The sequence below is a fragment of the Sceloporus occidentalis genome, unplaced genomic scaffold (assembly GCF_023333645.1).
Source record: "Sceloporus occidentalis isolate IW3139 unplaced genomic scaffold, rSceOcc1.0.p SCAF_24, whole genome shotgun sequence".
Classification (NCBI taxonomy): domain Eukaryota; kingdom Metazoa; phylum Chordata; class Lepidosauria; order Squamata; family Phrynosomatidae; genus Sceloporus; species Sceloporus occidentalis.
In genome coordinates, this window is record NW_028317004.1 from 3,820,460 (window position 1) to 3,835,362 (window position 14,903).

Sequence of the window (14,903 nt, forward strand, 5' to 3'; positions counted from 1 at the left end):
GTGAAGACCAGTATAGGAAGAAATAGATAAATTATAGAAAATTTATATGACTTTCCTTTAACGTGTACCGGAAACACTGCTGCAGCCCTTAGAAAACACTCTCCGGGTGATGTGATACAGCTTCTATTGGCTAATTGTTTATCAGACTGTATTTATTTATGTATCCAAACACTTGAATATCTTTGTACCCTTTTGTTAATCTGTGTTTTTGTATTGTGTTAAATATCTCTGTATTCTGTAGAATGCTCTTTGGTCTACAGCCTGATCAATGATCTTTCAATTCTTTAGGGTTTTTATCCTGAGGTTTGAAAGTAACATTGGTGCAGTTATATATGGGGTTTGTATGCCCATTTTTCAGTTCAGGCATTCCCCTCTGGCGTTGTCAATGCGAACTCCTCAGGAAGCATCAGTCTGAAGTTAACACTCCTCAGGGTCTGTAGAGAACATACTGGGCTCTTTGATGTCTCTGCAACTTATTACACATGCTATGTACAGCTCAAATTGAGGTCATGGCGAGAAGGAGGAACAGAGATTCCCCTTCTTGAAAAAAAAGAGGAACATGTACTTCTAAAAACATATAATTAAAAACATTTTGAAGAATGCACTGATGTTACCGTGCCATTGGGTGCTGCCTGGTTACAATAAACTTCCGTGAGGTGTATTAAGACCCCAAAGGGATCTCTAGTCAAAGTGCTCTGCCCTCTGATGAGAGGAGTGCGAAAAATAAACATGGCATTTTGTTATGGTGTGATATAGTAAGGCATTCCATGCAAGGAGAAATGGTGTGCTCTCTCTAGAATAAATTACATGTTATTATATGTTCTAGGGTGTAGAGTTCTCATTAGTATGAAATTTGAGACTGGATTTGTAATTGCATGATGAGGCTTGGGATTCAATAACGAGGCACATATGCTTGGGGTGATGCATAAGGGATCTTTGCAATTTGTTTGCTCTTGCATTTATAGGGAGGGAAGTGCAAATATCATTTATTTGGCTGTATATTCCTGTATATGTATGTACTTACAATTTCATATATACACTCGGCCCTTAGCAACATGTAGACTGTTCCTAGGTACAGCACATTTATCATATGCGTAATGTTGCAGAATGTTAATGGTAGTTTATTTTCCCTGCCAGTACTTGGAAAGTATAATTGTGTAAACTGTAAGTATCACACTAACATTCCACTTTTTTATTGTAATGATATCCATGGTTTCCAGATTTTTCCGGCGTGTTCCTTTTTAATATTTTACCGATAAACATGCATTTCTTAAACATTGCATCTATATTGCCATGTGCAATAATTTATTCAGCTGCAAAAGAGTCCCCAACAGATATAGAAGGTGCAGGTTGTCTTGCTCTCTGCAGTTAACAGGCATATGCTATTAGTTGATTGGTGAACGGACAAGATGGGTTGAGTAGTTAATATCATTTAGCATTTTAATGATTTTTGTTTTGCTTTTCAGATTAGAGTAACACGATATTTGAGTGGAAAAGAGGCGAGTCTTTGGGGATCGTGTTTTGATGGTGGAAAAAAATTGGTCCATTTCTTTGTATAGATTGGAGCTACCCCAGCAACATTGGAGAGAATAGGATTTTCACCCTAGTCTGGCAGCTTTGCTGCCCGCATATACACAGATGAATGAAGACCCCATTTGGCAAGACCGCAGTTCATCGACCCAGAGCTGATGCAGGTAAGATCTATAGATAGTTGGATATGTACCATTACTTTTAGTCACCCATTTAATTTTACATTAAATGCTGAACGTTAAATTTGCATAGATAATTTTACCATTTACTGTTTTGTTAACCAGTGCCTCCTACATCTTATATCAGTGCCCCAATGGAGCCCTTTTTATACAATGTGCCTACAAAGACATAGATGCTTTGTGGGAGTTTGAGATACTACTCTGGTTCTCAACACTTATAACAGACAGGAATAAGTGTCTTTACTCTAGCAAAGCCTCAGGGAATTTGTAGGGATGCACCGAAATGAAAATTAAGGATTCACTTGTCCGAAATGACCCCCCCCCTTAAAAAATAAAATAAAAACACACTCTGATTAACCCCTTAACATCCATGGATGGGTCAGGCACGTCACGTAAAAACAGTCACTTAACGACCAATGACATGCCTGGCACGTCATTTCATAAACAAGCTTCTCTTAAACGGTGTTGCTGTAATGCCTCGATATCGAGGTATTCAGCAACACCGAGATCGGCATTAGGGGCCAAAAAGAGTTCAACGATCGCCTCCTAAACTTCAATAGCGTCGCTGAAATGCCTTGATCACCAAGCTTTCTTCAACACCGAACACTCACCCCAGGACACGCTGTGACGGCTCCGGAAAGCGGTCACAACAGCCACTGCGAGTGATTTTGCCACTCGCAAGATAATAATAATAATAATAGACCCTCTAGAGAACGCTGGCTCCACTAGGAGGTTGAATACAGGTACTGCATTCAACCATGCAAGTCAATGGAGCCCAGCTTTCCAATCACAATGTGATTAGTAAAATATTTAATAAAATAATTACAAATAAAGCTTAAAAAAAAAGTGGTAACATAATATGGTAAAATAATTATGCATCAGGAACCATCCAGTTCCAGCAAAAAGAATAAAATAAATAAAATAAAGTTTATTATGAGCAAGTGCTAAAATAAGCGTTGTATCTTCCCAAAAATCTTGCCATGGAAAGAGTTAAAGTAAAAGCATTTCAAATACCGAAGGGCTGTCTAATGTAAAAAAAAAAATGGTTTGATGGGGTAAATTGGAGTGGCCAGGCTCAAAGATAGGGCATAGGCACAGACTGACCAAAATGGTGGTTGTGGGGGGAGCGCACTTCCCAAATGTGGCCTTTTAACCCCAAACACCAGACAAACTCATGCATGGGGGAGATGTTGCTATACACACAATGGGGTGTTGTTTGATAGTGACTTATACCTGGAGCTATACATTTATACCCGGAAAAAATAAAAAAAAAATTACTACCACAAACTTTGGCAAAGACTGGTGGTAGAATTAGCATGGAAAGGGTTAAAATACCAGCATTTGAAATACCTAGTTTTCAAAATATATGGTTTGATGGCGTAAATTGCATTGGCCAGCTTCAAACCTACCCGAAATAGCACATGGGGCAGAATGACCAGCTTTGGGAAAAAAAATGGTTTAAAATAGCAAAACGCTACTTGTACTTATTGCCCAATAACTTGCAGAAAAACATAAAAACATTGGGTATTTCTAAACTCAGGACAAATAATAGCAGGTTTTTTCATTAGCTTTTTCTCACACTCCTAATATGCCCAGGTTCTATCTTGGACATGATAGGAGTGTGATTGCTGTTTTACTTTTAATAAAAGTGTGGTTAACACACCAAAAAAATCAAAAACATTATATTATAAAATTTCTAACAGCAATCACACTCCTATCATGCCAGTACATATTAGAACCTGGGCATGATAGGAGTGTGATTACAGGCTCCCTATGCGATGCCATCTACCCCCCACACACACTTATTCATATACTACATCATTCACAGATACTCGTTCATTCCCTCAATCACGCATACTTGCTCATACAACCTCCCCCACCCCCTTACCTGAACTGCAGATCTCTCACTCGCAGACTTCCTGCTTTCCTCTGTACGAACTACTTCTCTTGCCCCGCCCCCAGGGGAAAAGGAATGGAGCAGAGTCACGTGACTCTGCTGGTTTCCTGCTTTTCCTAGCTGGTACAAGAGAGGCTGTTAGCACAGGTAAGCAGCCTGGCCCCTGCGGACGATTATTTTCAGTCTTTTTTTATTTTTTTATTTCGGCATTTTGCCGATTTCGGCCGCCGGTATATCGGTGCATCCCTACTATTTAGAGAAACTGCGTTGTAAACTCAATTCTGTAATCACTTAATATGAAAATAAAGTAGCAGTAGGGTCTGTTAAATAAAAATGCTATCCTGCCTTAAAAAGATTAAGGACGGTTCAAGTTTCTTGCTAATGGATCAACTGCTGAATATAATATAGAATACTATGCTATTATTGTGTTACTTTAACACTGACTCTTTGGCTCGAAGACCTTATGCTGATGTGGAATGTCTTCAGAGCCTTGTTGACTAAGGTTTAGTGTAAGTATAGCATCAATAAAGCCAACATTATGACCACGTAGAGTACATTTGTTCATCATGGAGTTGTTATTCTGCTTTTACTTTTCCTGCCTAATTGATGTAGCTTCTGTAGATACAAGCTACTACCAAGAGGTTCTTTTCAGTTAGTATGATGTTCTCTTGCCAATTGACATCTTCAGTGTCATTTTTATATTGCTAGTAACTGTGCCACAGTGTTGGATTCTGAATTACATGTTTTGTTTTGCCTAGTAATTTAGCTGTTGGAATTGGTACAGATACACAGATATGTGATTTGCATACATGTCCTTGATGATTTTTATTGTTTTGCGCTTGTTAACCACGATTCCGCTCTAATTTTTTTTCCTTTTTCTAAAACTCCACAATTATATGACGGATAGGGCTTTCTTATAATATGTGCAGTGCAACAAACTGTGTTTATACTATCACATGATGTGATGCTCACATAAGTGAAAAAACGTTTCACTGTATATACCATATGCTATAAAAATAACGGTAAGGGATGCAGTTGGTATGGCACAATGTCTGATCCCTTTGTGTTAGTGGAATCAGACAACTTTTCCTGTATACTGGTTCTAACATCAGATCGAAAAAGGTTTAAAGTCGACCAGTCTCATGACAGCGTTATATTCTTTTAAAAGCTTTTTGAGGATTAAACATGCATTTTCTTTATTATATATCAGATTTTCTGGGTTAGAATAGAAGAGATACTTACCATCTTCATGTATTGAGTAATTGCAGAGTAACATGCTTGGCAGCAAAGCTCCTAAAAGGATATACCGGTATCTACTTACAGTGTATGTTTCCAAAAAAGTCTAAGAGCTGCAGTAAAATGTTGATTGCTCTGGTTCTCTGGAATTTGTCCACCGTTGGCCCTGAGTAAAGTGGAAGCTATAAAATAGTATGAGTTGCTGCATTGAGGTCTAAGATGAGTTTCTTGAAAAAGGCTGCCACCCAGCAGTCTCCAGCACCCCCATTTAATAAATGTTTCCTGTATTATTATTCTACTATTCATGTACATACGGGGTACACTGCCAGTAGAATGAGTTAAACCTGTGAACAATACAAAATGAGTTACCGTACTATAAAAAGTAGTTACATTAATACTTTAAAGTTCTAGCTTTAGGATTCTAATATTCTGTGTATATTAAGAAAGAGGCTTGCTTGTTTTATGTAGGAAGTATTGTAAACCTTTACTAATGTTCGTTGTGTGTTCTTTCATTTACTTAGCACATGCAGGTGTATCAGCAAACATGATGAAGAAAAGGACCTCTCACAAGTAAGACTACCTGCATTTAATTTAGATAAAATTATTTATATATCGACTCTATATCAGGTTGATGGAAATTTAGTCTTGAAAATAACTTATTGCTTTCAAATATTGAACATTTTGTTTTGCAAGTATGAATTTGCTGTTTCTTAATGCAGAAAATACACCGTATTTCCCCATGTATAAGACGCACCTTTTAAAGAAAAATTTGGGGTCTAAAAACTGGGTGCGTCTTATACAGTGGTGGTAGATTTTTTTTTATTATTTTACCGGAAAGGGGGGACCTGCTGCTTACCTCTGTGTTGCTCAGCAGCGTCTCTTGATCCGTTGAGGCGACACAGGAACCCAGTGGAGTCACGTGAATGTACATCATATCACATGACTCCGTTCCTGTTCGAGCAGCGCAGAGGGAAACGGCAGCCCCCCACGGAAGTCTGCAAGCGGCACCAGAAGATCTGCAGTTCAGGTAAGGGTGGCGGAGTAAATTAATGAATATTTGTGTGTGTGTGTGTGTGTGATAGCATGGATACGTGTGTAGGGGGCACAGGGAGGCTGAAAGTGATGTGCATGTACTGGCTGCCTGAGCATGATATGAGTGTGATTGCTAACAATTGCTATCAGGTAACTTCAATCACACTCATATCATACCCAGGCAACCAGTTCAATAACTTTATGAAATATTTTTTTGGGCCCCAAAAATAAGATGCGTCTCATACATGGGAGCATCTTATACATGGGGAAATACGGCATTTGTTCTTTTGAATTATTAACCATCATTTAGTTAATAAAAAGTTGGTATTGCATGCCAGAATGTAAATTGATTAAAGTGTGAGTTAAAAAAACAAAAAAACAAGATTATGCATTTAGCCTGATAGTTTTTTTTTTTATATGGTTGTTAGAAAACATCGGAGCAATATGGGACCAAGTAAACCTATTTCACAGCCGCGAAGAAATATAGTTGGCTGTAGAATACAACATGGTTGGAAAGAAGGCAGTGGGCCCATAACTCAGTGGAAAGGAACTGTTTTGGATCAAGTGCCAGTGAACCCCTCACTATATCTTATAAAATATGATGGCTTTGATTGCGTCTATGGACTAGAACTTCATAAGGATGAAAGAGTGTCAGCTCTTGAAGTTCTTCCAGACAGAGTTGGTAGGTAGAAAGAAGAACATGTCCTAAATACTGTAATCTTCAATGTGTTTATGATATGAATGTTGTACATATATATACACTAAATCAGTAGTCGACAAATTTGGTTTGGTTCTAGGGGCCAGCCAACAAATTAGACAGCTTTTTTTCTCCGATCGTTTTTTTGCACACTCTAACACCATACAGTAACAGACACATGCTAACATCTTATGCTCATAAACTCTAACATCTTGCAGTAACACTCATGCTAACATTCTACGCTCATGTACACATATGCTCACACCATACACTAATACACACACTATATGCTAACATACACATACTCATGCTAATGACATACTGTAAGATAAACACCACCATACACATGTGCACACTGACTAACATATGAAAGCATAGGTGTGCTGGATTCATGATGGTAGCCCTGCAAAACCCTGGTCTCCATGAAGTGGTTTCTAATCGAAATGGCGTCCTGGCACCAGGAATTTGTTGAGCCCTACACTATATGGTCAAAAGTATGTGGGCACTGACTATCACGACTATATGAGCTTGTTGGACATCCCTTTCCAAAACCATGGGCATTCATTTGGAGTTGAAACCAACCCACTTCTTTGCTGCTATAAGACCCTCCACTCTTCTGGCTTTCCACAAGATTTTGGAGTGTGTCTGGGAATTTGTGCTCATTCAGCCAAAAGAACGTTTGTGAGATCCCCAAGGTGTTCAGTAGGGTTAAGGTCAGAGCTCCTTGTAGGACACTCAAACCAAACATGTCAAGCCATGTCTTTATGGACCTTGCGTTGTGCTCTGGGGACATAGTCAAACTGATGTTGCAAAGTTAATAGTATATACTTGTCATATGGAGATTGCATGCCTATAATCTTGATTTTATAGACCTGGTAGTAATTAGAAATGTGTGGGCAAAACACCTAAACACAATAATTTAGGTGTATGTAAATATATATATATATATATAATATAATATAATATATATATATATATATATATTCCGTATTTGCACGAATATAGGCCACACTTCTTTCCCCCACTTTTGTCACATGGAGATTGCATTCCTATAATCTTGATTTTATAGGCCTGGTAGTAATTAGTAATTTGTGGTCAAAACACCTAAACACAATAATTTATTTTTTTTTCTCTTTAGCTGCGGGCAAGCAACAGGGTTAGGATCCAGATCCCCCGCAGCACTGCAGGGGACCTGGATCGTACACTCCGGCAGCCGGTGGACGTCTGCACAGTGTGCGTAGACAACCTCCGCTGGGGCGAAAGTGCCGGTAGCAGAGGTTGTCTACGCTCACTGTGCAGACGTCCACGGGCTGTGGCGCTGCGTATGGAAAACCTCTGCTGCCGGGGCTTCTCCGTCACAGAAGCACTGGCGGAAGTGCTGGCAGCGGAGGTTGTCTGTGCGCATCACAGATTGGCATTTCTAGAGGACATAAAGCATATCTGGGGGTGCAGAGTGGCATATCAGGGGAGCACAGGGGAATATCTATAAGTAAGGTGCATTATAAATTAAGGGGGGACATTAAAATGGCACTTGGTTTTCCAAATTTCTGCATAATCGATACCAAAAATGTTAAACTACATGTATTCCTGTTCATTGGGTAAAATTCCACTAATGTTTTTTCCTTAAAAATATTTTTTTCTTTAAAATAGCACCAAACTTTTAGGGTGCAGCCTATATTCAAGCCAATACGGTGTGTGTGTATGTGTGTGTGTGTATATATATATATATATAATATATATATAATATATATATATATTATATATATATATATATTATATATATGTGTGTGTGTATGTATGTACCGTATTTGCTCGATTATAAGACGACCCTGATTATAAGACGACCCCCCAAAATCTGAATATTAATTTAGGAAAAAAAGAAAAAGCCTGAATATAAGACGACCCTATAGGAAAAAAGTTTTACCAGTAAATGTTAATTCATGTAAACTATTACATTTTTTAATAAAAGCTATGATTTTTTTTCCTTGTATTTTCCAACCTGCCCCCCAGTTACGCACATCTGCCCCCAGGCTTGCCACTCCAATATGGCACTGTGGCCCATGATATGCCTTTTAACCCTCTATATGCCACTGTGCCCCATGATATGCCTTTTAACCCCCTATGTGCTACTCTGCCTCCAGAAATGCCTTATACCCCTATATGCCACTCTGGCATTTAGGGGGTTAAAAGGCATATTATGGGGCAGAGTGGCGTTCAGGGGGTTAAAAGGCATTTCATAGAGCACTCTGCCTCCATCGCGCAGACAACCCCCGCTGTTAGCCACACCTCCTTCCGGCTGCAGCGTAAGTTGTCTACGCGGATCACGTGGAAGTCAACCCGCTGCCCCGGTATACAGCAGGAAATTGGAAGCACCAGTAAGTGTGTGTGGGGTGGGGGAGGGGGTGAGTGTTAAACGGGGGGAGACAGAAGGATCCAGGTCCCCTGCAGCGGTGCGGGGGATCTGGATCTTAGTCTCATAGTCAGACCTCTATTTGAGGTCTGATTATAAGACGACCCCGATTAGAAGACGAGGGGTATTATAATCGAGCAAATACGGTATATATGTGTGTGTGTATATATACACACACCATATTTGCTCGATTATAAGATGACCCCCCCCCCCCAAAATCTGAATATTAATTTAGGAAAAAAAGAAAAAGCCTAACCAGTGCTTCTGACTCCCTGGTGTCTGGTGGGGGCAGCGGGTGTTCTGCTGGAACTTTTATGAGAACTGGAAGTATTACGAAGGAAGTAGAAGCAGCAGCAGGGGTTGTCTCCGTTCATCGAGCGGATGTTCGCCGGCTGGCAGAGAAGAGAATTCTGCTGCTCAGAATTGTCCTCTGTCAGCCGGCGAACGTACCCTCGATGAACGCAGACAACCCCTGCTGCTGCTGGCACTTTCGCCGGCACCCGGTGGAAGTTACGGCAGCAGCTGAGGTTACCAGACAGGAGGATGCAGGTCCCCTGCAACGCTGCGGGGGATCTGGACCTTAGTCTCATAGTCAGACCTCATTTGAGGTCTGATTAGAATACCTCTATTGTAAACCTTGTCTTATAATCGAGCAAATATGGTTTCTGTGTGTGTGTGTATATAATGTATGTATATATATTACACATTACTGTTCAGACGTATTTCTGATTCATTTAATGCTATTTTAATATTTTATGATGGGAGGTTCAGGGAAAATGTATTTAAGTACATTATCCTCTGCTAGTATCGGCTGTAGATCGTTGATAATTTTGCGAATTTCTTTCAAGGGCAGGGTTGTACTTTGTGTATTGCAGCAGGTGTTCACATGATGTTTGTAGAGCTGAGTTTATTTTCTTCCTGATGGGCCTTGATTTGTATCCCTTTTGTCTGAATGCTTCAGACTGGTTTTAAATGCATGTCTCTGTCCCCAGTGATGGAGCAGATGCAATGGCCCACCAGGAAGAAAAAACCCTATGCTCCTCGTGAACACCTCGCGAACACCTGCTGCAATAAACAGAGAAACAAACTCCCACGCATACCATTGGCGGCCATGTACAAGTCTGCCCTTGGAAAAAATACCAAAATTATCAAGGATCTGCAGCCAATACTAGCAGTGGATTGAGTACTAAAAGACATTTCCCTAAACCTCCCATCTTGACCTTGAGGCAATGACCTAAACGAAACAAAAGCTGGTTGATAGGAAATTAACTACTGTAATAACACACAAAGATGACGGGACCAAACCATGCAACAAACCTCACTGCAAACTTTGCCAACACATTTGTTTAAATAATACAGACATTCACAAGACATACAACATTAAATGATTATACTCTAGCACATCGCAAAATGTTTTATACATGATACAATGCACCCTGCAAAGTAGGATGTTTCATTTATTTTCTGGAAAATTTCACCAATGTAAGGCTAAACCTGCACAGATAGTCCATCAACCACCATAAAGAAAATAACTATTGCAAACCGATCACTCCGTACATGAACTCAAATTCAAAATACTGAAAAGAAAAATGTCAAAGGCCACCCAAGAAAGAAAGACATTTGAAGCCAAAGTGATACATTTTTTATGACTGCAAAAATAGAGGGCTTTATGTAGATTTAAGTTTCATTATTATTTATTATCTTTTATTTATATAGCGCCAATAATTTATGCAGAGCTTAATACAATACATATATTCAAGGGGTATAACAAGACGAGAATTGACAGACTAAGACAAACCGATACATTAAGTGGAGAGAGCCCTGCTCGCAAGCTTACAATCTTGGCACGTTATCAAAGCTTTCCATAACCTGCCCTGAATCATGACTGTCAAATTTACATGCTCACCCTTACTCTCTCACCCTTCTCGCTCTCCCCTATCTTTGCAGTCTATATGACTGAAGCCTGCCCATTTATCACTCTTAAGTTTTTGGTCTCTCTATTATCTGCCCTGTTGTTTTAACTCCTGTTTTCAACACCCCCAGTATTCAGACATGTACTTGCAACATTTGAAGAAATCCCAAGTCACACATTAGTGGCAATGGATGGGTCAGATAAGACTGATGAGGTACAGATCACAATAATCAAAGGGAGCCATAAATGATTTAGGTCAGTGGAGGGGAAAGGAGAGAAGAAAGAAATAATTAAAGACTATGGAGGAAAATATTGAATTTGATAAACTGGGCTTCTTTAGCACTGTATTGGAAAAAATAAAAATAAGTTTTGTCAATGCATGTGTACAGCACTGTATTTTATTGCTTGTGGGGGGAACCCTAGGACTTTCCATTTAAATGACAAGATGTTTAAACCTTCAGTCCCAGGGGTTTTTGGTACCTCAAAGCTTGTAGCAATTTTGTCATTTTTGCCGTATGTTGGTTCAGCGATTATGCTCCTTTCCTGTTAATAGTGTACATGTAAACTATATATTGTTTTTTTCTTATTTTTTTCTTTCAAGGAGAGATAGAGCTTTCTTTTGATACCATAGTTAGATAAGTAGCTGAAAATTTAGGATGAAAATTGTAATTTACAACCAAAATACATTTTAAACTGGTAAATCCAACACTCATCTACAGACACCAGACAAACCAGAAGGCTTGTTTTTCCCTCACAAATCCCATGTTGCTGCCACAACCACAAGGGATTCTGGGTAGGCACATGCAAATAAGGTCAACAATTATCACCTTTTGCCTCTATATCCATGTCCCAAATGTGGCCTTTTACCTCCCAAAAACCTGACAAATCCATGCATGTGGGGTATAACTGTACTCAGGAGATGTTGCTATTGGGGTGTTTTATGACAGTGACATATACCAGGAGCTGTTAATTCATACCTAAAGTACGTGTGGCGAAAATTACACACAACAAAATTATACTGCAAACAGGTTAAAATACCTGGGGTGTCTAGTTTTCAAAAATATATGGTTTTATAGGGCACACTGAAATGGCCAAGCTCAAACATGTACCAAATACAGCATGGGCAGTGGATCACCAAATTAGTTCTTTTGTCAGGGAAGCTATAAATAATAGTAAATTTTTTTTTTTTGGTTTGTTTAATGTGACCTACTACTATTATAGATTTATTACATAGCCTACTAATCTATTGTAATCTATTTCACTGTACTTGTACACATTCTTATGTGTAAAGAATAACATATACATTTGTAAAATGTAATACAATTTTAACCAAATAAGCCAAAAATACCCACAAAAGTATATATTTCTATAAAGCAGACCACCCAGACTATCGTATAAGGGGTATTTGGGCATTCTTCATGCAGCTATTTGGCCACCAATTACTGTCAAAGGTGGCCGCAGAAATTATATCATGCACTTTTTTCACCAACGCTTCTGTGTTGCTTAGCTTGTTTTGCACAGGGTATGTGTTACGGCGGAGGAACCTGGCCACAATGACATCACTTAGCTTACTTTTTTGTTTTGTTTTTTTAACTTTTTGTATTATTTTAGTGATTTTTTTTTTTTGGCTGATTTTGTGTTTCAGCATGGGAGAAGAGTGTCTGTGATCAGTGCCCTCACTTTTGTTTTTTTTTATTTTTTTACTTTCTAAAACACAGCATCATATTTAAATATTGTGTGCGTGAAAGCGTAATTATTTGCGAAGAATGGGGAGTGGTCTTCTTACGTAAAAGCATTGATCTTTTATAGAAGTAGACTTTAACTTATCTTTTTCTTCTGATTTTAGCCTCCACTCGAATCAGTGATGCCCACTTGGCAGATACAATGATTGGTAAAGCAGTGGAGCATATGTTTGAAACAGAGGACGGCTCCAAGGATGAGTGGCGAGGAATGGTTTTAGCACGAGCTCCCATTATGAATACATGGTTTTATATAACCTATGAAAAGGACCCCGTCTTATACATGTACCAACTTTTAGACGACTACAAGGAGGGAGATCTCCGCATCATGCCAGACTCTAGTAAGCCATTGCAGATTCTTAACATAGTTAAGCATTTTGTTTACACTGCAAAGGTATATTTGATTCGTATATGCTTCTTCAGCATAGGGGAACCTATTTTTTTTTTTTTTTTATTTTTTTTTTGTGCTCCATTAGTCTTGCATACAGGTAATCAGAAGTTGAGAGTTTTCATTCTAATTCTAGTAAACACCAAAACAAAAAAACACATGAATACATTGGCATTTCAATACAGTAAAAAAAGCTGAATGTTAATTACATCAGAATTCTTTCGTGCATTCATTTGTTTCTGGGTATTCCTTGATGCTATGTATCTGATGTATCTATACATCCGATGCCAATTGTTTGTGTGTGAATGTATTTGATTATATGATTTTAGATCCCAGTGCTTTATGAATAAATGTAATTTAAATGTACATACAAAAAGCTTCAATCTGTTACACACACAGTTTTTGCAGCTAATGGAAAAATGGTCAGTTGATATCGCCAAATACATTGATTTGGCCCCTAGACCGGTTGTACCTTTGGCTAAATCTCTAAAGCAATCATAAAACCAAATATGTCTTAAGTGCCTACATATCATACAGCGAATCACGAGCACGGAATGTAAATATTTTTTTTTAAAAACTGCGGTCTTCAAGGGAAGACGCAGTTTCCCAACGCCGGCCCTAAAGGGGTTAATAGAGATCTCATTGGTGTGATTGTTGATCTCTCTTGTAAATAGTGGACACTTTTTTTTTATTATTATTATTATATAGTAGCTCATATAGAGAACATATTGAATGTTAAATTACTTTATCATCAGCCCTCTGTAAGCAGAACAAAACACATTAATTGGCCCTTAAATGTATAAATTCTATAAAGCTCTAAATTCAGTTTGTTATACACAATAAACAGTGTACATAATAATTTGGATTTCTCTTTTGTGTACCTAATAAGCTGTGTGTAGTTCTGAAACATTCATGTCATTTTTTCATCTTGAAAATAGATGATTCTCCTCCAGCTGAAAGGGAGCCTGGAGAAGTTGTGGACAGCCTTGTTGGAAAGCAAGTGGAATATGCCAAAGAAGATGGCTCGAAAAGGACTGGAATGGTTATTCATCAAGTGGAAGCCAAGCCTTCCGTTTATTTCATAAAATTTGATGACGATTTCCATATTTATGTCTACGATTTGGTGAAGACATCCTAGATAAGGTCATGGACCCATTGCCAAACTTAAGGATCTAATAAATGTAAAAATGTGTACACTAATAGTTTCACTGCTTTCTAATTATATGAAAGTTCGAATATTCCTGCGATCCTGCAAATCTCTTCCTGGAAAAACAGATGGTATGGTGAAAAAACAAAGAGCACTCCCATTTTGTCCTGATCTCTTGCTTGCTATCTCGCTTTCTCATGCCTTCAATATTTAGCACGGTCTCTCCTACAAAAGGGACAAACCACTTTTATCTAAATGATGCATTTTCCTAAAGGGGACATTACCTTAAAAGGAATCTGGACGGTAGGGGTGACGGCAAGCAATGGAGAGGCTCTGAAAGACCAGCTTTGTAAAGTTTCACACCTAAAATTAAAAACTCGGCGTTCATCCCTTATGTCTACCTGCCCTGGCACATCTATTGGTAAATTATTTTATATTCCAGCATCTTTGTTGAAGGCACTTAAAGTGCATGATCCTTTTGGTCTTAGAGGCCCAACTGGACTCTGCTGTGGGACATTTGAATGTGCAAACTTTGCCCAGTGAGTTTTCTGCCTTTTGTAAATCATCAAGCACAATTAATTTGAATCTGTGTGTTTGGACCATCGCTTGGTACATTGCTCTTAATGACCATAACTTTCGAGTTGTCTGGGCAGAAACCTAGGCTGAATGATACAGGTAATGATGTATGGTATGTGGGTTATTTGGGATTACTTGGCTTGATGTCTTAGTTTGCAGG

General features: G+C 38.7%; 1 protein-coding gene across 1 annotated transcript; it reads left to right on the top strand.

Moving 5' to 3' along the window:
* Positions 1-1,642: 1,642 nt before the first annotated feature.
* LOC149300526 (spindlin-Z-like) lies at positions 1,643-14,158 on the top strand. Its single transcript, XM_089485132.1, has 5 exons — positions 1,643-1,694; positions 5,364-5,412; positions 6,303-6,556; positions 12,740-12,973; positions 13,959-14,158. The coding sequence occupies exons 1-5, from the start codon at positions 1,643-1,645 to the stop codon at positions 14,156-14,158; spliced, it is 789 nt and encodes a 262-aa protein (XP_089341258.1).
* Positions 14,159-14,903: the final 745 nt, after the last annotated feature.

Excerpts from the sequence above, each read along its gene's own strand:
- LOC149300526 (XM_089485132.1), top strand. The coding sequence starts at position 1,643 with ATGAAGACCCCATTTGGCAAGACCGCAGTTCATCGACCCAGAGCTGAT. Across the intron at positions 5,413-6,302 it reads AAGAAAAGGACCTCTCACAA|AAAACATCGGAGCAATATGG; the intron begins GTAAGACTACCT and ends TATGGTTGTTAG. Across the intron at positions 6,557-12,739 it reads AGTTCTTCCAGACAGAGTTG|CCTCCACTCGAATCAGTGAT; the intron begins GTAGGTAGAAAG and ends TTCTGATTTTAG.